Consider the following 23,410-nt stretch of genomic DNA (forward strand, 5'->3'; position numbering starts at 1 on the left):
AGGGATTCTGGACCCTCAATCTCCTTGTACTTGGGTCAAGTGGTCACTGTAGTTCTGCCTTTAATATATGCAGCTTAATGCACATACATTAAAGGTAAAGGTAAATTAGGAGGTGATGATTCCCATGCTGTCAAAACCTTAACCAGCTGATTTCTGAAAATTAAACTATTGTTAAAGGGGTAGGAGCAAATAGGCCTTCTTTCTGGTCAGTTGGCAATCCTAATCAGTATAAACATGTTACTTTCTACCTATCAGTGTCCTGTGGAAGCATGTCATGACCTTCACCTTTGCACAGATTCCAGATGGTGGCAGCATGCCTGGAAGTGATAACATCCTTTGGAACAGACATCGGCAACCTGCGGCCCATGAAGGCCGTTTTGCTGGCCCACAAGCTGACTGCCATCCGAGCCGCCCGTTTGGCAAGCCCCTGGCACGCTGTGCTAAATCAGCAGAGCGTGGTGTGGCGCCTTGCCTAGCGGCACCAAAAATTACATCTGCGCATGTCCAGACGCCGAAAATCTTGTCTGCGCATGTCTAGATGCCGAAAATCGCTTCTGTGCAGGCGCAATTTTCAGCGTCTGGGCATGCGCAGAAGCAATTTCTGGCATCACGCTGTGCATGTCAGGCCCATGGACGCTCTCTGTGGGCTTGATCCAGCCCACGGCTGGATAACCTTGCCGACGCCTGCTTTGGAATCTCATTGATTAGGCCAGGATCAGGACTCTACCTTGCCTTCACACTAGGCTGAGGAACAGAAACACTGGATGGGAGTAAGCTAAGTTCTAATCAGAGTAGACCCACTGAAATTAATAGCCCAAGCTTAGCAGTGTTCATTAATTTCAGTGAGTCTACTCTGAGTAAAACTTAGTAGGCTACCACCCATGAATCTCAACTCAAAACACAAGTTACAACACCATGGGCATCAAAACAAATAGCAGGGACAAAACTGGTGAAGCATAGAGGGCATGATGTGAAAAACAAGATGACACCAACCCCAGTATGAAGAGATAATGGACAGAGTGATGGGCAGGGTGTCCACTAGGAAGGCAAGCAGAAATAAAGTATGAACCATTTGGTTGTAAATATCAGGCCCATGGGCAGATTTGCATAGTTGCATAGTTGGGTAAATTGATGTGGGGACCATGCACACACTGCAACCATGAACATACATCAACATTATTATTATTATTATTATTATTATTATTATTATTATTATTATTATTATTAGTTTCTAAGAGAGAGAAAATCAAAGTGGTTTACAACACATTAAACCATCAAATGAAACAATCCAGAAAGAAACATTACTAAAGAAAGTCAAATATAAAGTAGGCATTCAAAGCAACATAATTAACAGGAAAATGAAATATTATCATGAGCATAGAACATATCTGCTGCAGCCAATCCTGCCATTGGTGGCAGGTGGCAGCTGTGGGAGCTCAATGACCTGGGTCTGCACTAAGAGACTGTCAAGAGACTTCATAACTGCACACATGTGTACTCATTACCTCCCTGACACTTGCACACTTCTGAACAGTAATTAGGCTTGAGAAAAGCCTTTTGTTGACAATTATAGAATGGACACCAGTGAAAGCCACTTGCCTTCATTCATGGTATTGAGTCATGATAATAGAATCAAGCCATAAAGATCCTTCACAAACATTAAACATCACAATAAACGTAGACAATACACTGTGAATATTATTTTATTGACAGGGAAGTAATAATAATAATAATAATTCTTTATTACAATGAGGTGCAGATAATAATAATTTTTTATTTATACCCCGCCCTCCCCGATTTAAAAACTGGGCTCAGGGCGGCTAACAACAAATATAAAACATTGATTAAAAGCAACTAAAAAAACAGCTTAAAAACAGCATAAAATACAACATAAATGTAGCATCGCCAGGGCTAACTGGTCAAGTTAGTCCTTCTAGGGCCAGCAAGGAGACCAGGGAAGAGTTTAAATGTGGGGTCTCAGAAGGGTTTCTTCATAGAAAAAGGGAAGGGGAAAGGGAATGAAGGATCAAGCTAAATTGAAGGCCAGGTGGAATAGCTCTGCCTTACAGGCCCTGTCTCGTGGGACAGAGCATTCCACCAGGTCGGAGCCATCACTGAAAAGGCCCTGGCCCTGATGGAGGATGATCTGGCTTCTTTGGGGCTCGGGACCCATAAGCTATTATTATTCATGGACCTTAGGGTCCTCTGGGGGACATAACAGGAGAGGCGGTCCCATATGTATGAGGGTCCTAAGCCGCATAGGGCTTTAAAGGCCAAAACCAGCACCTTAAACTTGACCCAATACTCCACCGGGAGCCAGTGTATCTGGTAAAGCACTGGGTGAAGTTGACATAATTTGGAGACAAGAATGGCATCTAAGGTAGAATCTGAGGTTTATAATTAAATCCTGGCTGAATCTTGCAAACATGGAGCAGCCTAAAATACAAAACTACATTTATTTTATTTAACAACAACAACTTATATGAGCCTTGTTTGTAAGGAAACATCTAAGCTGTTCAGAAAAATATAAAAGAAAACAACAGAAGTATGAATAAAAACAGATATTTTAAAATATTCAAAAGGTATTTATTAATTTCTATGGAAACCTACCTCCACATGGGATTAAATATTTTAATAAATAAAGTAAGCCTACAAATGCCTTACTAGCACACCTTGCTAAAACAGGAACTCTAGGAGATTTACTTACAACTATAGACTGTGGAATTCAGCATTAAATGAATTCACACAATACTGTACAGATTACATTAAAGGATCTATTCAGTTTTAATGATCAGTGGAAACAGCAAAAGGTCAGCTGGGCACAATCCAACCTATTTAGAAAAGAGGCTGGCTAGAAACCAAATGCTGTTTTATCTGATTAAATGGATCAAGGCAGCAGAAAACCACAGAGGGAAAGACTCATGTTGATTTCCCATTATCCACCGGTCTATTCTGGAGGTCTGGGCAGAATAATAATAATAATAAAGTCTTTCAGCAGCAGAACACAAGGTTCAATGTTCTGTGAGCCTTTCAATGAAGAACCCACTCTAGATTCTACAAAAATAGTGCCGTGAACCTACAGAAAGGGAAGGAGAAAATGATGGAAGGAAGAGAAGAGAAGAGAAAAGAAAAGAAAAGAAAAGAAAAGAGCAGGGCTTGGCTAATGGCAGGCTTTTTCACGTGATCACTTTTATCTTAGAGGCAGCACCCTCTTAACTAACTTTAGCCCTGTGTTTATTTATACAACCCAGGACTCAATCCATGGTTGAAAGTTGTTCCAAGTGAGGACAAGTGCAACATGACTAAGCATTGGTTCTTTCCTAGCATCTCTGTTGCCATGGAGTAATTCCATCTGTAAACAATGTCAGTTCTTCAGGTGATCAGATTGGGGGGGGGGGGGATTTTGCAATTTAATTACAAGGGCACGCTGCTCTATGAGTGACCTAGGAAAAGTGGTACTGGTGCTTTGCAGAAACAACCAGGGATTCCCTTCCCCATATTAAAAAATAACAGCAAATAAGGTTGCTAGTTTAGATGAAAAGCCTATATCAAGGCTTACTATATCCATATCTGAAATTTTGCAAATGCCATGCTATTTTATCAGATACTTTCAATCACAGCAGGAAGTGAGGAATCATAGAATTGTAGAGTTGGAAGCGACCACAAGGGTCATCTAGTCCCGACCCCCTGCAATGCAGGAATCTTTTGCCCAATGTGTGGCTTGAACTCACAACCCTGAGATTAAGAGTCTCATGCTCTCCAGGCTGAGGTATCTGCAGGTTCTGAAATACAGTAGGTAGTTTTTCTTCAGACACATGGAAGAATAAGAACATAAGAAAATCTCTGCTGGATCAGATCAGAGGCCCATTTAGTCCAGTATCCTGTTCACAGAGTGGCTAACCAGATTTTATTTTATTTTTTTATTTAACAAATGTAAAACCACTTCATAGCATGAAGCCATTAAGAAGTGTACAATATACTTATGGAAAGCACATAGGCAGGACCCTAGTGAAACAGGACTATCCCCAAGTGTGATTCTCAACAAAGGTAATAATGAGGCATATTGCCTTAGGCAAAGCAGCCCTGAACTTGTTTAAAGCCATTCCTGTTTTACATCCATCCATCCCTATTATCTGTAAGAAAATGAGAATAAAACTAAGAATATACGATTGTCTAGTGTTTCTTCAGAATGAGCATGAATGAAGTATCTGTTTGCTTTTTGCTTTTTGTGAATGAAGAAGGATAAAGCAAGTAGGCTGTATGGAAAGCCAAGACATTTGCTATTATATCCTTTTTGAAATGTATTTTCAATCAAAAATGTAGCAAATGTGAGATTTGGTAACTAAAGAATTATAGATAAGTACAGAGGGGAAGTGGATATTATGTAATTAGACAGTGACAAAATACACATCAATAACTTCTACTTACACACTGAGAAAGTGTGGAAACACATTAAACATGGCAAACAATTATTTTAACAACTCATCCTCTCTGAACATCAAAAATTGTGTTTGACAAAGAGAGCATACAGCATACAGCTTTGACCCCCTGATTTGAAATGAAGCAAATGTGTGATCCTTTGCATGCATTGAGGCTGTTCCCAGTATGAAACAAACTACCGGGTAGTTGGCATTTGAGCAGTTCTGCAGATGTCCATTAGCTGCTTGATTCTATCTGCTCCAACACACATTGAGCTTCCCTCTAAAAATACCCTACGAAGTGTTTACTTGCTGCCTGATGCTTACACAGAAATAGCAAGGGAAACCTCAGACTTCCGCACTTGGGATCACTGAACACCAGGTGCATTGTGGATGAAAGATACACTTGATTTGTAGAAAGTGAAAGGGACACACCATGCCCAAGATCAAAAGAGAAGCTTTCAAATTTCCATAAAAATCAATAAAATATGTCCCTGCCAATGTATACTACTGCCCTTGAAATTTTGATTGAAGAGGAGCAGGTTCATATCTACTAGGTGAATTAAATTCAGGGGAGGGGGAATCTCTCAATCTAGAATATCTGTGTGGGCAAACATCACAGGAGCTGTTTAAGCATTTGATAAAAGTTGACCTCATCCCTTCCTATTGACATACAGAAGGCATGATAATAATCTTGAGACTTCTGGTTTTTACCTTTCCTCTGCAAAATCAAGAGATTATAATTGTAGGAGATAAGACTCACAGGATGCAAAGTTGCTAACATGTTTAAAATCTTTTTTTAAGGAGAGACCCAGGTGTTCTATCTTGCTTGCGATCAGAATATGGAGGGAGTCAAAAGGAAATTTCTCTATAAGAAGAACTGCCTGTTAACTAAATTAAGCCTATTCTGAGCCACTGATCTACTATTAATCTCCATGTAAATGCACTATAGAGCGAACGGCCACCTTTTGTTGTTACTTATCATGTTTATAATACTCATTAATTATGCAGTCAAAACATACAGAGACTCCATTTAAATGTTCCTTTCCTGATAACCATGAATAATGGCAACCACCGAAATCACAAACTGGGCTTTGGCAAACTTAAATAGACTGATCTGTCCTGGACTGGAGAGGGCTAAACTGCGATTTTGTTTTTGCATTTTTTTCTTTTTTTCTTTCACTTTTCATTGTTATACGTTGGAAATCAATAAAAACTATGTGTTTTTTTTTTAGCAGTTTACATAATAAAATTGTAGATTTTTAGCAGTTTACATAATAAAATTGTAGATAAAACAGTGAAAAGGCTGAGGGAGCTGGCATTTGTCCGCAGACAGCTTCCAGGTCATGTGGCGTACAGCTTCCGGGTCATGTAGCTAGCATGACTAAGCCACTTCTGGAGAACCAGAGCAGTGCAAGGAAATGCTGTTTACCTTCCCGCCAGAGCGGTACCTATTTATCTACTTGCCAATGTAGGGGGAAGGAAAGGCCAGCAAAAGGATAAAAACACTCCTTCCCTTCTTCCTTCTACCCAGTTCCTTCTGCAGTTCCCACTTGCATATTATGCCCAAATCTGTAAATCATGAGCCACTTACCTGATTACATGTATTGATGTCTATTCCTCCCTTCAGATATTCCACAACTTTGTCCAGATTGCCAGCCCTGGCAGCTCTGAGGAAGCTTGCATTGCTGTCAGACTGTGAAAATAAGTAAGAGGATGATATTACATTTCTTCTTCAAAGGTACACAACACAAGTAAGACCAAAGAAAGAACCTGCATATTTATGTTACTGAAATTTCAGTTCCAATAATTTGCACTACTGATTTGGGCATCCCTATTCTAATACAGGGGGGTGCCTGGTGTGCTCTGGTCCATGGTGTCACGAAGAGTCGGCCACGACTGAACGAATGAACAACAACATTCTAATACAGATTATTTAACACATGCTGTGGTGTGCATGTAACCGTATGGAAAGCCAATAATGAAATATTTTACCAATATTTCTCAACAATGTTTTCCCAAAATATCCTCAACCCTGTTGCACCTCACTGTCATCGCCCCCCCCCTCCCCAACTACTGCACCTTAGCTGGAAAATTGAAAGGATACCAATACACATACAGCTGTTCTGCACCTAAAGATCTGGCTAATGTGTGGACATCTGGAAAAAAGGAGCAAGGAAGCATGGCAACACTGGGGCAGCATTAATTGTATGTACGGAAGCAAAAATTTGTGAGAACACAGTCTAAGTTGAGCCAAAGAGAACTATGTTTTTTTCCAGGTAGAAATATAAGTGATCGGTTTAAAAAAAATAAGCATCCAAAAGATACAAAATCGCCACCACTACAGTTACTCACACCTGTTATAATCTTGTCAAAATGCCTAATTATGATAATATACTTTGCTTTTGACATGATTCAATTGATTCACAAGAGAACAAAAGACTAAGATCTGGCTGCTAATTACAACAGATTAGGTCAAACTTTGTCCTTTCCTTCTGTGTCTATGTAAGCCAGGGATGGGGAACCTGTAATACTCCAGTTGTTGTCCAGGTCTTATCAGTCCCAGAAAGCACAGCCAATAATGGGTGGCTTCAGGTACCCCAGCCCTGAGCTCGCCCTTCATAGTTGCTGTCCCCAAGCATCTCCCATCTCTTTTCCCTCACCTTGATCAACAGCACACAGATCCTCTTTAAGGTTTTTGCCACTCCAATCTCATTTATCCCTTCCGCCGTCAACTCCCAGCCCTGATTCATTCCTCTGTCTCCTCCACCCATCATTCCCTCGGGTTCAAGCTGCACAGCTTACTGTATTCTTTTTTGTAGCAATTTTGCCTCCTAAGGCGTTAGATTCACTATTTTCTTGGCTTGCTTGTGTTGTGTGTCCCATTACTCCTTAGGGCTCCACTTCATTGCCCTTGTCTATCAACAGGATGCAACGCCCCCACCCCCCTCCCAAAAAAACCCTGTGTGAGGGGTTTTCTCCCAGCTCCAATTGACATTTGCTTCCTTAACAAAGGGATAATGTTGGTCAGATGGACCTCGTTTCCCAGCAGATAGAACATTAATATCTTCCGTGGTATCACAGCTACTCAATTAAAGACTTAGATAAACGCTCAGAAAGCTTCAAAGTGTTTCATCGCTGTATGTACAGACAAGAGAATATTTGTCCAAATATACCACCATGTGAAGCACAATCCTATCCATGCTTACTCAGAAGCAAGTCCCAGTAAGTTCTGTCTGTCTGTCTGATTTGTATATTGCCCTTCATCTTATAGCATAAAATACAAGATCAAAATACTTAATAAAAACAAAACAATAAACCTCCTCATTGAGACAAAATACAATGTAAAAGTGTTTGTGATTGCTGCCTTAATTTCACAATTTGCTAATAACCCTCCTCCCACAAACACACAAGGGTAGATTGCTCAAAAAACACAACCACACAAGGAGCACATACTGGTATATGCACTGATAGGCAAATTTTGAGTCCCCAGTTAGGGAGTTTGCCAAATGACCTATTTCCCAGAAGAAAGGTAAAGAGTAATGATATGTCAGGGGCACTGTGGAAACATAAATCATTGTTCCCTGCCCAGTGCTAATCGGAACTCTGCTAAGTGCCCACTGGTGAAAATGGGGGTCCTCAGTGGTCATGTTGCTATGGTCCTCTCCCAAATCTGGACACACCCCTGGTTTGGGGGGAAAACAGGATACAAAATAGTTCTTGCTTGTTTGGACCTGTCATTAGTAGAGCCAGAAAGGCACTTTGAGGATTTGTTCTGGTCCACTTCCACTGGGGTAGTACTATGAATACCCCAGGAAAGTAAACATGTCCATGAGAAAGGAAGGAAGGCGAAACCATGAGCAAGGGGCAGCCATTCTGTTCTGACCTTATACCACACTTAATGCACATATTCTTGCACCTAGAAATGGAAAATTAAGGCTGAAAATGGGATTGCAAACTTTAAAAAAACCTTCTAATACAGCCCCTTCCCCCTGAGAGAAATAGGAAAACAAGACTGATTCTCTGCTCATTGTACTCTGGATTTTACCACAGAACACAAAGATATAGAAATATTTCAAGGAGACCCTGGTGCATATTACAGGCTCCTCAATATCAAGAAACCAGACTTAGTGCAACTTAACACACTGCAAGGAGAAGAAAAAGGCTACACAAGATATTTGCACTGCAGGAGTCTTTTTCTAGCATTCAACATCAGCCAGTGAAGCTCTGTAACCATGACACAGCAGCAGTATCTGTCAAACACTTGAAAGCAAGGCGATCTACTGCCAAAGAAGACTTTGTGCAATGCAGCAGACTCTTTTATTGCAAGCGCAGAAACTGAAAGCAGAAATCGATGATGAAACCTGATTTTTTGTGCTTTCAGGCTATACCACAGAGCACATACTTTTCGTGATTAAGTATGGCAATGTTGCATTTAAACAATATAACTGCATTGTTTTCCACAGATCTTTATTGGTTGACATTGCATTGCAAGCTTTCAATAGGGGGGAAATGAGCATGGCTTGGGGGCAGAGTGCTACTGTGATGGTGAATTTTGCTCTAATCAATGCATGTTCATTAGCACATCTGTAGAAACCCCCCCCCCACACACACACACATATAGCTGAATGCACCAAGGGTCTGCACAGCTGGGTTGCATAACCTGCAAAAGCAGGAAACCTTATCATGTGGAGAGGTCCCTATGCACACACACACAAGCGTTTACACAAAAAGAAACTTGGATTCTTGCTTCTTGGATAACCAGTGGAACAGAGGCAGCCTGGTTTTATATTTTTATTTTATTTTATTCTGTGAGCTACCCTAAGACCTTTGGGAATAGGGTGGTATAATCATCATCATCATCATCATCCACAATAATGTCCAGGCTAGTGTGGAAATGGGTAGCGTGAAAGCACAACAATGAACAATACATCTGCTTTCAGTGTGCACATGTGATTCCCAACTGAGTGGCAGAATCCACATATAGAAGCTTGCTTCCCTACACAGATTTCTCTCTTGGTAGAGTATGATGAACATTATTTCTTTTTATTAACAAATTCAAAGCAGAGCATGCAAATAAACTCCACCCGTTCTTTTCTTTCTTAAAAAAAACAAAAACATGTGCTTCTTCCTTGAGCAGATAATATTTCCACTCCAAGGGCCACATTCCCTTCAGGGCAACTTTACAGGGGCCAGAGGCAAAAGTAGGCAAAGCAATAAATGCAAACGTTACCATTCTGCAGCAGGCTACACACTCACACAGCCTTCTCTACCCAGACAAGTAAGAAGCATTATCAGAGTTCAATAGCACATTCAGGCCAGGCAAAAACAACCAAAGAAAGTGAAAGGTAAGGCTGTGGGTGTGGGGGTGTCATCCTGGCAAAAGTCCCAAGGACCAGACAGAGTGACCTAAGAGGGCCAGACTAGAAGTTCCCCGCCCCTGTCCTTGAGAGAGTAGGTAGAAATAAATAAATAAATAAATAAATAAAGGTTTGCTTTCCTGAACTTATTGCTCTGTATATAGGAATTAAGAATGACTATTAATTTAATGCTGGTTGTTGACTTTGAGAAGTATTTTTTGTGTGTGTCCCGTATATTTAAACCCCCACTGCCTCCTTGCATTTCTTTTCATGCCACTAATTCGCAAGATGAGGTCTCCACAGTTAAAAACGAAAACTGTCCTTAATCCACCTTAACGTGTTTATCTCTTGCTGTGCCTGTGGTGCTGGGGTCAGCCAACACTGAAGGATCCCTGGAACGTCTTTGCATTCCCCCTGGATTTGGCAATGGAGAGTCATCCTTACTTCTAAGTGACATTAATTTTCAGGTTGCATGTTGAGAACTCAGATCGCATTACCCAAGTCATCGGTTCAGTTGTAGCCAGAAGAAAACATATCACATGACATTCAAAAATACTTAATTGATAGGTAACACAGAGCTGCGATGTTTTCTCCTCCCACCTTCAGAATAAAGGTGAGGAACTTCCGGCTTTTACCGCACAGTCAAATGGCACCGCAAGAAGGAACTATTGTTCGTGTGTGTTTTTAAGGTTCTTTTCTGGCTCACTGCCACTTACTGAGAAGGGGAGGGGGGCAAGGAAGTGGGAGGCCAACATGGGGCAGGCACAGAATGGATACAGGACTGGGAGCAATGGATTGGCTCTGCTGCAGGGCCAACCTTGAGCTCCTGCTGCCTTGGCTGCTCTGCCTTGCTCAACAAGCAGCAGTGACCTGGGATGTTCAAAAGGTGGGAGAGCATCACAGTCTCGCCCACACAGCCCCACAGGCTGCTACTGCTGTGCCCCTCTTCTAGTGCTGCCACATCACAATTTCTGGAATTTTTTGTGACTGATAAGAAGCGGCCTGAAGGTGGTAAAAGTGAGAGGAGGATTCCTTTATAGCAGGTATGGGGAACCTTTGACCTTCCAGATGTTGTTGGAGAACAACTCCCATCAGCCTTGGCCATGTTTTCTGGGGATGATGTGAGGCACAGTTCAGCAACATCTGGAGGGCCAAAGTATACCCACACCTGCCTCATAATAACTCTGGTTCTCTACCTCCTTGCATCTGTGCACATATCTGTTTTGTTTTGTTAAAGCAGGTAGAGGGAGGACCTGCTGCAGGGAGGTGTAGTTGGAGACCAAAGTTTGAGAAACACTGGATTGAGTGCCTTCTTCTTGCCTTGAGATTGGTAAATAGCAATGCTGAAGGGACAGAGACTGTGCGGCCAAGCTGGCGGGGCTGCCAGGAACCTTCCAACCTTCAGCTGTCAGATGAGAAGCCACACAGAATTCAAAAAACGTGGCTGGGAGTGCATTTGGCAGTGAAACTGGAGGCAGGGGTGGAAATGTATTTGAAGGAGTTAGGAAAGTATGGGACTGTCTCCTGATTCTTAGTTGCTTGATGTAGCACTGGAAGCCCAGTGAGGGATTAGAAGGAACAGGTCAAGTATAAGGACACCAAGCTTCAAGTGAACTGAGTACAAGCAATAAAAATGTTCCTTATGAAACAAGAATATCTCATACAGACTATCTGGTTACCTTTCAGGAAGATGTGATTTCTCATAGTTAAGATATATGCAGGTTTTACTTGGCAGTTACAACCACCCATAGCATTTTATAATATTAGAATATGCAAATAATAATAATAATTTGAACAGCAGCAATTTTCAAAGTAGGGGTAATGTGGATGCCTGGTTAACTCTTTCCATATGAAATTTTGATGTACAGTACTTTTAAAATTAACCTTCTGTTGACTTCCCTAGCCTCTCTTCTCCAGTATAGCTTTGCAATTTCAAAGCTACTATAACTTCCTCCTGGTTAAAAACTTGGGTTTGTTTACAAGCCTTTTATTCAGTACATGCTTTTAACAACAACAACAACAACAACAACAACAATAACAACAACAACAACAATTATACCCCAGGCTCTCTGGGCTGCTTACAGCATATATAAAACATAGTAAAACATCAAACATTAAAAAATAGTTCCATTCTTCTGAGCCAAGCCTATTATTTCTATTTTTTATTCCAAATGTATGCTAATAGTAACTTTTTGAAAGACCATTCCAATGCCTACACCATACACTGACCTCTTTCCATGTGGATAAAGTACATGACTTTTCCAACACATATTATTTACCATTCTTGACTACAAATTGGATGCAAAATCTCACTGAATTAAGCATATGCTAAATTACTTTGCTAAAGCCAATGCAAGAAGTAGTTAATATCAGCAAATAACACTGATGAAAAATATTTAACAAGCAGCTGTATAAATCTAACCCTTAAAGCTCTCCCATAAATCCACTGTAATCGTTTGGCAATCTAGCTTTCACTGACATTTGTAGGATTTCTCAAGCCACATTTTAAAAAATAAATACACACACACACACACACACAGGAGCCTGGGAGATAAGTGCCATCTTAATTTTACCAAATGAATGCAGTATTTGTGTGAACTGAGGAAGTTGCGGACACGTTCTCAGCAAGCAGTATTACACATAAAAAGTGAATGTGAAAAACTACTTGACCTGAGATGAAATAGGTTGCTTTGTGTCAAGATTTCCAATGGCTGTTCCTGAAAACGTAAAAAAATACCATGATGTTGGCATTCGTCTTGAGGGGGACAGTGACTATAAGGGAGAAATCAACTACAACCTATACACAAGGATTTGGATGTGGAGGAACGTCCTCCATCAGAAGAAAGTCCTTTTTCAGAATCCAACCCAAACACTATTCACTGTTAGTTGGGTTTAAGGCAACTCTTTTCAATCCATGATTAAATTGAAAGTATGTTTGATTAGAGTACTTTTGTGACTTCGTATTTCCATTCCAAACACATCAGCTGGTCCCAATACAACAAGGAGCAATCTGTTTAAGGAAAATGGGGTTGCCTGTACAATACCCCCTCTGGGGATAGGGGTGGGCAGAAAATCTCCTGTTTCACAATGTGCACATGTGGAAGGAATCCAATCCAAGGATTTGTGTGTGCAGCAGGCATGAAGGAGACTCATTTTGCCTTCACGTTCCTTTATCAACCCTGTACCCTACCCTTTGTACTTCTTCCAAATATGAAAATGTGATGGCAGCATAATATTTTTATTTGTTGGATGGTTAATGTGAGGTCCTCCAGATGTTTTTGGGCTACGACTCCCATCATCCCTGATCAATGGCCATGCTGGCTGGGCCTGCTGGGAGTTGTAGTCCAACCACAACTAAGAAAGCCTCAGTTACAGGTAGGTAGCCGTATTGGTCTGCCGTAGTTGAAACAAAATTAAAAAATTCCTTCCAGTAGCACCTTAGAGACCAACTAAGTTTGTTATTGGTATGAGCTTTCATGTGCATGCACACGAAAGCTCATACCAGTAACAAACTTAGTTGGTCTCTAAGGTGCTACTGGAAGGAATTTTTTATTTTGTTAAGAAAGCCTCAGGTTAGCTGCCCCTTCAATTTGATCCTTGACTTTATATCTGCACAACAAAATGGGGCAATACTACAATGACAGGTGCATAATTGCAGCAGCCCAAAGATTAGCTATTTGAAGCTTCAATAAGCAGATATTGCTACAGTGGGAGGATAGACTAAGTTACCAACATTTCACAGCTTTTCAGGCATCCCCATACTGCTTTTTCTTCCCAATGAAACGTATGCACCAAATAAATTGTATTAGCCCATTTCAACATTATATAACCATGTCAAACAGACCTGCTGTACTGCACTAACACCTATAAAATGTTATAACCAGGATTCACACCACTCCATCTCATGTAATTTCAACCATGACAACATTTCTTCTATTCCAAATGACAAACCTATGAACCTCATGAATTACCCATTTCAGTGATACTGAACCTAAAATACTGCAAAATCATACAGACTGTACTGCAACTATCTCCCATAAATTGTGGTAATCATGGTTTGCACTGCTCTGTGCTGTACTTGTACAGAAATTCCAAACAGAAAATTCCAAACTTGTCCACTGACAAATAATGACTCTCCGTAGCTTCTTTCCCAGCCCTACCTGGAGATGCCAGAGATTGAACCTGGACCATTTTTCATGCAAACCATGTGCTCTATCACTGAGCCACGACCCTTTCCTCCAAAATGACTGGCACCAGCTCTCCAGGGGTAGATTCCTGCAGATTCTTTCCCCCTCAATTTCTCTTGCTGAACTCAACTGCTGCTGTAAACTTGAATGTTCAGTTAAATTCCAAAGGGAAACTACTTCGAACTGTTCCTAATTCTCAAGGCAAGCAGTGATGCAAAAATGCAGTAGAAAAATCCCCAATAAAGTATTTCCAAAATAGCTTTGCTTGTGATTGAAATAAGGGAAGGATTTCAAGCAACTAGCTTTTACCAATTAAAAATGCATGTCATATTAACATTGAAAATGTAAAATAATAATAATATTATTTTTGCTAAATTGTTGACAGGAAACTAGCAAGGAGAAGTGGAATATCAAAGATATGTGGGTGGGGTTACAAACATGCCACGTGGGCAAAATCTGTGGGTGGGGTTACAAACATGCCACGTGGGCACTCATAATGAGATTGCATTGATGCAAAGTTGCAAACTGCAACTATACATTATAAGGGAGTCCTACTTTTGAACAGATAACAAAGAAATTCTTCTTAAACAGCTTTGACATTTGATGAAATATGTGATATATAGTCTTCATTTGCTATATGATTTCTACTCAGATTCCATCTGACTTCCCTTCTTACTGCAAACATAGACACTCATTCATAATGCCACTGGACCCCATTCAGCTTTGATTGAGTTCAAATTTGCTCTCCTCAATTTTATTTCTGTGATGAACATGAAAACAAAATAAAAAATATTTTCCCCGTTCCAGTAGCACCTTAGAGACAAACTAAGTTTGTTCTTGGTATGAGCTTTCGTGTGCATGCACACTTCTTCAGAAAGTGTGTAGAACTGGCTGAATCTGGAGAACAGCGCGGCAAGCCAGCACAATTAACCTTGAAATGTGAATGCAAATTTTAAAATTATACATTTGCGGCATTTCCCCCTCCTGCTAAATTCACTAAGCTTGCAGTCCTATGTACACACTTACTTGAAAGTAAGTCCCACTGAGCTCATCAATACCTACTTCCAAGTAAAGATGCATGGCATTAGGCTGCTAAGTACTTATACAGTGAATAAATTATTTGAAAAATTGTGTCTTGGCTTAAGTAATTGCAAACATTGTCAACATGAGAGATCACATTGACCTGTGTAATGAACTTTTTTTTCTGTAACTGAGCCTTTATATATCTCCTAAACTATGGAAAATGTACTTAACAGAATAGCACAGTCCATCAAATGCAATTTATTGATTTTATGTTCTCAAATGAGACATCAGTACAGTCTCTCTGGAATGTCTACTTACAAAAATATAGTAAAAAGACATTCCTTTATTTTATTAGGAGCTCTATCTCCTGAGGGTTTTTTTTGCTACTTACAATCTTATATTTTACATGTATGGAAACATGTTCCAGGAGCTACTTTGCTCTTCAACAGATTCCCCAACAATGACCATCTTAATCCAGCCACCAGCAGTTTTTAAAGTCACAGACCCTATTTCATTGCTCAGCACTGCCAGTATCTACCAAGCAGGTTCAAAGAGTTCTCTTGCTAAGAGGTCTTCTTCTTCTTTTCTACACAGTCACAAAGGCCTATTTATCCCCTCTGTCGTCTCTTTAGACTTACCAGTGTCTCAGGATATTTAGCCTCTTCGTTGTTGCATCCATAGTAGTCTGGAATTTTATCCACATCTTGTATGTTTCCTTGCACTCTCACACCCTTGTCTGTGTGGCAAGCCTGGCAAGCGGGTGCATTGCCCATATCAGTCCTCCCCGTTCACTCCTGCAAGTGGGTTTGACTTTGAAGTGTCCTAAACACTCCAAAGGGGCAGAGTAAACAATCCAGAAGTATAATTACTGACCCTGTGCTTTGCTCCCCTCAACTCCCCTCGCCAGAGTTTTCTTTCTGCAGGCTGCCCTGTGTCAAAAGGAAACCTCAGCAACTGCAGACAGCATTCAGTGACCATTTCCAATTCAGGCGCTGCCTGTCTATTTTTACACCTACTAGGCCAGCTATGCATGTAAATTGAATGGGGAGGGGGAAAGCGACATACAGGCAGCCTGACTAGCGCAGAGTTAAAGTCCTACTGTGTGAAATGCCTCCACATACAAGGGTTATTGAATTACCCAGCTGCATGCCTTTCAATGTTTTGATTCCCCCCCCCCAACCGTTCTACTGTTCACATTATCCCTTGGTGCTTGCCCAAAGCACTACAGTTCAGAATGCTGCATGCTAACAGCCTGGTACTTTCTAGGAGAGATGGGGGGCATTGGGGGAGGAGAAAATTTTTCACATGAAATGATTAATTCAAAATGCCAATTATTCTGTATGTAACACACAAATGCTACTAGATATTTTAATGGTGCTTTGTTTTTTAAAAGATCGTCATATGGTACTTAATAACTATGCAACTATGGCATCTTTGTTCGTTCTGAATCTGCATTAGGTGAATGAGTCATAGTCTCATAGAATTCCTTTGGTAATTCTGCAGAATTATAGCATTTGAGTATCCTTTGAGCCACTACCCTTTTGCTCAAGCAAAATTGGAGCAGGTTCAAAGCCAATTGGAGCTTTGCCAGGAATACAACCTCAATTATATTTATCACCAGAAAAGTAGACATATGGTTGGATCCAGATTTAGGCTACAACCCTGACCACACTTTCCTTGAGAGTAAGCCTCAATGAATTCAACAGGACTTTTCTGTGTAGACATAGCTGGGATTGCACTGTGGAGACCAACTGATATTAAGATGACATACATTAGTAGTGTCCCATTTATTTCAGCTAGTCTATAGCAAGCATGACTATGGTCTGGTTTGCATACAGCAGTAAGCCATACACTGAAACAAACCATTGGGAACTAGGCAGAGCGCCTTCTCAGTAGTGGCGCCCGCTCTGTGGAACGTCCGCCCATCAGACGTAAAGGAGATAAGTAACTCAAAAACCTTTAGAAGTTATCTGAAGGCAGCCTTGTATCCCATGTGTGGGGTACAAATAAGATTAGCAGCAACAACAACAACTGCTAAGAAGGAGAAGCTCCATGCTTGTTGGAGCATGTACTCAATCTTGCACACTTCGCTTCTCCCTTTCCAGAGGCAATAAGCAAAGCATGGAGGGGCTGAGTTAGCATTACGTAAGAACCAACACTTGTATTCTGTTTCTTTCTGAACCTATAATGAATGGAAGCCAGTTTGCTTTTGGTTTAGCACTTTGTAGTTCGTATGGAAAAACAAACCACGAAAGCAAGTTTGCATGTATCGCTAAGTTATCCACTCCATGGTTTTGTCCCCCACTCCCTGCAAATGGGGGAGTGAAGGAAGCATGACTGTGCAGCATGCAATAACACGCTGCTCATTCATCATAAGCTATGATTTGTTTCTGACCACAGTTGACTGTTCTTGGGTGAATAAGGCTTAAATCTGGTTCCAACCCACTGAATATACCAAAAGCACATGCATTGAAACTAAAGTGTACCAAAGGTAACTGTTAATGGTTTTAGTTATTTTAACACACATTTTCAAGTACTTACTGATTTTGTACAAAATTCTTTCTCTTTTATCAATTTTTTTTTAAAAAAACCAAATGATATTCAGTACCCAGTTGTCAGTGATCCAACATCTTTATTGCCCTATTGATTTGTTACCCTTCACAGCTGCCAGGATTTATAATCGGATAACTGTGTTTTTCACCCTTTAGGATTACTGACCTACGGGGAATTCATGCTTGTGTTAATTATGTCAAGTTAATTTAGAATGGCTCTGTGCTTCTCTTTTTCCCAAGTTGTCCAGCCTTTCGGTTATTGCAATATTTTATTATTTATATTTACTGCCAATGTATGGAGGAAAGTGTCAATTGCATACCTAGATATTGTAATAAAATTCAACTTGTGTGTCAAAGGAAGCTTTGAGATATGAAGTTTAACATATTTCATGTATTGAGATCTCCAATAGGTCTCAAAATTTAGATATATTAATAGTAATCCTCAGTCAAATTCAACAAGTTCATGGGACTCCTCCAGACTATCTGTTCAGATTTAATCCTGATTTGCTTGTACAAAGCTTATGTGGTGGTTAGACTATGTCCAGCCCTTAATGTGTATTCATTCTGAAATTTACAGGGTGGCTATATGACAATTAATGGTCATCCTGATTCATTTGTTGGGAGTTTACATGTCAATCCATTTATAATTCATTCATCTCACATTTTCAGTGTATTTCCTTTTCTAAACCGTAAAAGATAGATTTTTAGCACCAAAGCAACAGACTGCTTTAATCCACTTTAAATATGCTGGTCTAACATCCTGATATACACTTCAAGTCCTCTCATAATACTGATAGTCTGAAGACCCCAAGGTTTTGGGAGGGGGGAACCAACTTCTTACTTTTTCCTTGCCTGAGACTTGTTTGGAAACTCCCATAGTTGCAGATAGCTGCCTCTCATTTTTAAAAAAAACATCTGCAACATCAAAATTTATGTATGCAACTTCATATGAAAAGGGAAATATCAAACTCCTAGCACAATATCCCCATGACATTCCATCAAATACAGAACAGAGCTGCCTCCTGTTCAGCAAAATTCAAGCCTAGCTTTGTGGCAGAGTTCACTGCGTGTACAGATCAACTCTACCAATTCTGTTTGTTTTATTTAACACTGTCCTATGTTTTTAATGTCATAAATGGCAGCAGTTGGCAAACCAAGAGACTTGAAGCATGCTCTATAAATATAAAAGGTTAACCTCCTCAGTGTTGTTTCCTGTTCACACATATCTGCCTTCTCACATTCCATGACTAATGAATAAGGTTTCTAAAAAATTATGGTAGCTGTCAATACTTTGAAATTTAAAATCCAATGTGCACTTGCAACTCCACAAATTCCATTTAAAGTAAAGCTGGGAGGTAGACGGAAGGGAGCACCAAAGTGGTAGGAGAGATTCATAGAAACAACAGGTTTAGATACTTGATATTCTTCCAGTTTTCAGATAAATTTTATTAAAAGAGACATGACCTACACACTAGATTTCTGCCTGGCAATAAATGTTATTTGAAGAATTCCACTGGATGAAGAGCATTGACAAAATGCATGGCATACTTTTAAGAGCATATAAATGGATAGGCAAGCAGGAAACAAAGTCCACAGACTAAGTTAGAAGGGTGCCAAATACTGATCAGCACACATTCCTTTCAAAAACTACTTGCAGATGGTTGTGATCTACATAGATATCTAAGACAAAGAAAGGGGCAAGCTTTCTGCCAGTGAACCTCTAACAATGCTAGTGCTGTTTGTTACACTGCTTCAAAGTTATTAAGGGCAAATTACTCAGAAAGAAAATATTTTCATCTTTTGCCAGATTGAGGCAGGGCAAAGCAATCAAACCAAGTGTATTATTTAGAGACTTAAATTTCAAAGTCCTTATGGAAGGGTGGAAAACTCCCAGGGTCTTGTTAATGTCATTGTTATTTGGGTCTGTCTCTCAGATCTATCATATCACATAGCAGCTAAGAAACTGAAAACAAAAGCTGATTGTTACAGTAATCTGGCCTGTACATCAGTATTATATAATTAAAAGCACAAGCAATGGAAAAGAGTTAGAGGTTGCTTTCACCTTCTTGAATCTATAATTATTCAAAGAAGTCAAAGGGGCATTGATGGAAAAGTGCTGGGCACATTAGAGGCTAATTGGCTTATTGTGCCATGAGAAATTTGATCCCTAGTGATCCCTAGTGTTACCCTCATTGGGGAGTTAAGGTAAATAAGAAAAACTGTCAGTTCAGGCCAATGTCCCAAGTGGTCCAACATCCTGTTCTTGTAGTGGGAAGTCAGAGATGCCTGTGGGAAACTGGCAAGCAGGACCTACGTGCAGCAGCATTCTTCCCACCTGTGATTACAGCTGAAGGTAGAACATTGACATTGTGGCTAGTAGCTATGGTAGTCTCTATTCCAGTTTTAGATCAGCATCTTAAGACCAACCCTTGACCGGTCCTTTTGTTTCTGTTTCACTGAGTGACTTTACTGTTGCTGGGTTATCCTTGGGATGTCTTTTTCAATTCCAGAACTCATTTGCAGTTTTTTGTTCAAATTCATCTCCAGGGGGAAATTATGGATGAATATTGTCCAGTTGCTAAATAACACTGAGTAGAATTATCTTAAAAGCCAATGCCCCCTTTCCATCATCCTCTGAGCATATCCATCTATAGTGAAAGGCTGAGCAGCGCACATCTAGTGCATTGACCGATGCTCCAGCAAAGAGCTTTGGACCAGCTGAGCACTATCTTCTTTTCTGGCTATTACTGGCAAACAGTATCTACTATGAATTGAATGTGTAAACTGAACATACAGGTTAATATGGCTAAAATACTCTATATATTAGGACATAAAGCCACTCACACAACTGACTGAGAAGCGTGTCATTGTAACTATCTTGAAATGTTTTTCACTGGACTTCTTCATTGCGGCTGTGCTCTTAGTAGTGTGTGTTTTAGTATCAGTATATTCATCTTATTTGAACACTGGCATTTCTTTGTCTTAAATTCATTCTGAACCTGATGGCTATCCATATGGATTTTGCACAACACAGAGTAAAGAGAAAAGTCAAAATATTGAGAAGGACATGGCTTCGGCACAGCAGGTGCAGAGCATCTCTTAGTTTTTGAAATCAAGAGCAGCTATAAATCCATTTAAGCACTGTTTAGCCATCCAAGCCGTGGGATTCATAGAAGTCCTAACAGGATTTGTTATTTTTAAAGGAAAGAAAATGTGATCCCACCCCGCTTACACACAATTCACATGATTTGACGAGCTGTCTCTAACAAAAGCACCTATTGAAATTATGGGTATAGCAGCTATAAATACATGAACAAATTACAGAAATGAGAAAATGTGGAAGATGATTTTGTTTATTTTGCTTTGGCATTTAACACTAGAATCTACACTGCTAAATATACACAGCTAAATATATCCAAGAGTAGGACATATATAGCACTACTGCTGGTATCTGGTAAAATAATAACACTTTGCATAGTGGATTACAAATGTCCGAAGCTCTTTGCATACAGGATGTCACAGCAAACCTTACAACAGCTATGTAAGATAATGATATTGACCTTTGTGTGAGGATGATATTGCAGGTGCAGGGAGGCAGAGCTGAGGGAATACCAGTTAGGGGCTATGTATGCATGTTAGTTTGGGAATGAGTTGAGCTTTGAAGCACAGGTCATTTTTTTGCAGCCTTTCAACCCACAGTTCACATTCTCAGGAACTTCACACATGTACATTTCAACATACAAAGGAACATAGCTGAGTTGCTCACAATTTATACAGCTATAACGCCAAGATTGCAGGTTCAATCTCCATGTGGGGTAGCTGCATATTCCTGTATTGCATGGGGTTGGACTAGATGATCTGCAGGGAGCTTTCCAGCTCTTTGATTCTATGATCCTGCATGTCTCCTCAAAACTGGGACACCCTTCTATTATTTATTTTCTCTAAGGCACAAGCTTAAACAACATGAGGATCCATAACTCATAAAATCGCTTTAAGAAAAATTGCATGAGATGTCAAATCTTTTTGAGTTATAAAATGATTCAAATATGATTACGATTGAGTTCCTAAGTTGATATTTTAGTTACTTGATCTTCCTGTGTGTGAAAGCGATACCCTTCCCTAATGTCCATTTGCCTAGCAATGGAAGATGGTCAGATATATAAATAAAATGCTGTTTCATTTGCAGTAGCTGGGTAAGGGCCATGCTGACAGAATACAATGGAGGCCCAACACTTCATATTGCAAAATTCGCCAACTCCGTTATGCTTGACATACCAAATGCCATTTCACTGACGCAGCTCTATATTTTCTCCTATAAGTAACATTTGCAAATGCAGATGATGGTGGGATAAAACGACAATCTGGAGCACAACACTTCTAGCCTCACTACCCATTAAACACTCAACCAATTACAAATGCATATTCTTAGCCATATTTGAAAAACAATCACCAGAAGGCCCTTCCTATATGCTGAATGGTTCAATGCATTAATCATAATAATCCTCTCTTGCTAGTACCAGAGACAGAGAGATCTTTTAATCCAAGAACTACCATATGTCACTCCATTGAGCATATAAATAAAAAAGCAGACAAACCATGCTATTAATCATTGCAAGCTACTGCAATAGAGTGGGGGGGGGGAGATAAATTTTGCATGTGTACATCATTTACATGGTGAAACAGTATCACAGTAAAAGGCCTAACCACATCTATAGATAAATCTCTATAAATGCATTTTTAGATGTACTGAATCCTGGCAAGGTGGAGGCACTGGGTGAGTAGTTCCTGTGTCCAAGAAATGATGCATATCTGAAGGAGGTTTGCAGAAGGCATGCAAGTATTATGGATGCACATTCATCCGATGCAGTTTCCCTGCTCTTCTACATACAAAGCAACAGCACCGGTCTCAAGAATGCTTGGCCTAAAAAGAAGATCCCTAAAAGATGCAGAATTAACCAAGCACTTATCATCATATGCTAATCCTCTTGTGTGCTGCCAACTTCAAAAATGTCAAGCGGCAACACATCGTTATACAGCTTCGCATGGAACAAACCAGAGACGATAAATAATTAAGGACATGCTTGCATTATTAAACCTGGAACATCAAAAGATGTTCATCAGTAGCAACATAACCTAGAACATCATAAAAGTGCTGAAGACCTGTGGTGCTTTAAAGAAAAAGAAACCTTCAGCATAACTGTGGCTGTTCTAAAGGAACTTGGCCATGCCCTCCAACACTTCAGAGGGTGCAAGTCCAGTCCGATGCCAGTTCCTGGGTGCTTGAGCCTCTTGTCATACAGCACTATGCTCGTGCAATGCTCACTAGCACCTTCCTCTGGACCTAATGGAAACAGTGGCAAGACAGAGAGAGAGAAACTGAACACACAAACTCAACCAGCTCACTTGGTCAGCTGGCAAAACATTTGATGAAATTGAATCCAGTGTATATAAGAGCAAAGACTAAGTGGTGTGGTATAGTGGTTAAAGAGACAAGACTAAGCCCTGGAAGACCAGAGTTCAAATGTCCATTTGGCTATGAAGCTCAGTGGGGGAGCTTTGGGCCAGCCATTGATTTACAGCCTAGCCTACCTCACAGGGTTGTTGTGAAAATAATATGGAGAAAGGGAGAGCCATGCATGCCACTTTGAGCTCCTTGAAGGAAAGGTGGGATGTGAATGCATCATAAAAGGAAAGCCCCCTTCCTTCCTCTTTCTGAATGGATCCTCCCTCTAAAGGCATAGAGAGAGGCAGGTGGGGTCTTACTGGATCTCTTGTTGTAGTAACAGGAGCTATGCAACTGCCTATCTATACTCCCAACTCTGATATTTCTTCTCTGCTCAGTTCTGGGCAGGTTGTGCTTCCCAGGGACA

The 23,410-nt window shown here is 40.3% G+C and overlaps 1 protein-coding gene across 50 annotated transcripts in view; it reads right to left on the reverse strand.

Annotated features, from left to right (window-relative positions):
- ANK2 (ankyrin 2) overlaps positions 1–23,410 on the reverse strand; it is a 308,768-nt gene that overhangs the window by 127,745 nt on the left and 157,613 nt on the right. For 16 of the 50 annotated variants that reach the window (XM_033160054.1, XM_033160064.1, XM_033160052.1 and 13 more), the window contains one exon: positions 6,013–6,114. In XM_033160054.1, the coding sequence (XP_033015945.1) occupies positions 6,013–6,114 (102 nt within the window). Of the gene's footprint in view, positions 1–6,012; positions 6,115–15,626; positions 15,991–23,410 lie in introns of those variants that run through there. The other 34 variants (XM_033160048.1, XM_033160060.1, XM_033160044.1 and 31 more) reach the window with 13 other exon arrangements.

Source organism: Lacerta agilis, chromosome 9 (assembly GCF_009819535.1).
Source record: "Lacerta agilis isolate rLacAgi1 chromosome 9, rLacAgi1.pri, whole genome shotgun sequence".
Lineage (NCBI taxonomy): Eukaryota > Metazoa > Chordata > Lepidosauria > Squamata > Lacertidae > Lacerta > Lacerta agilis.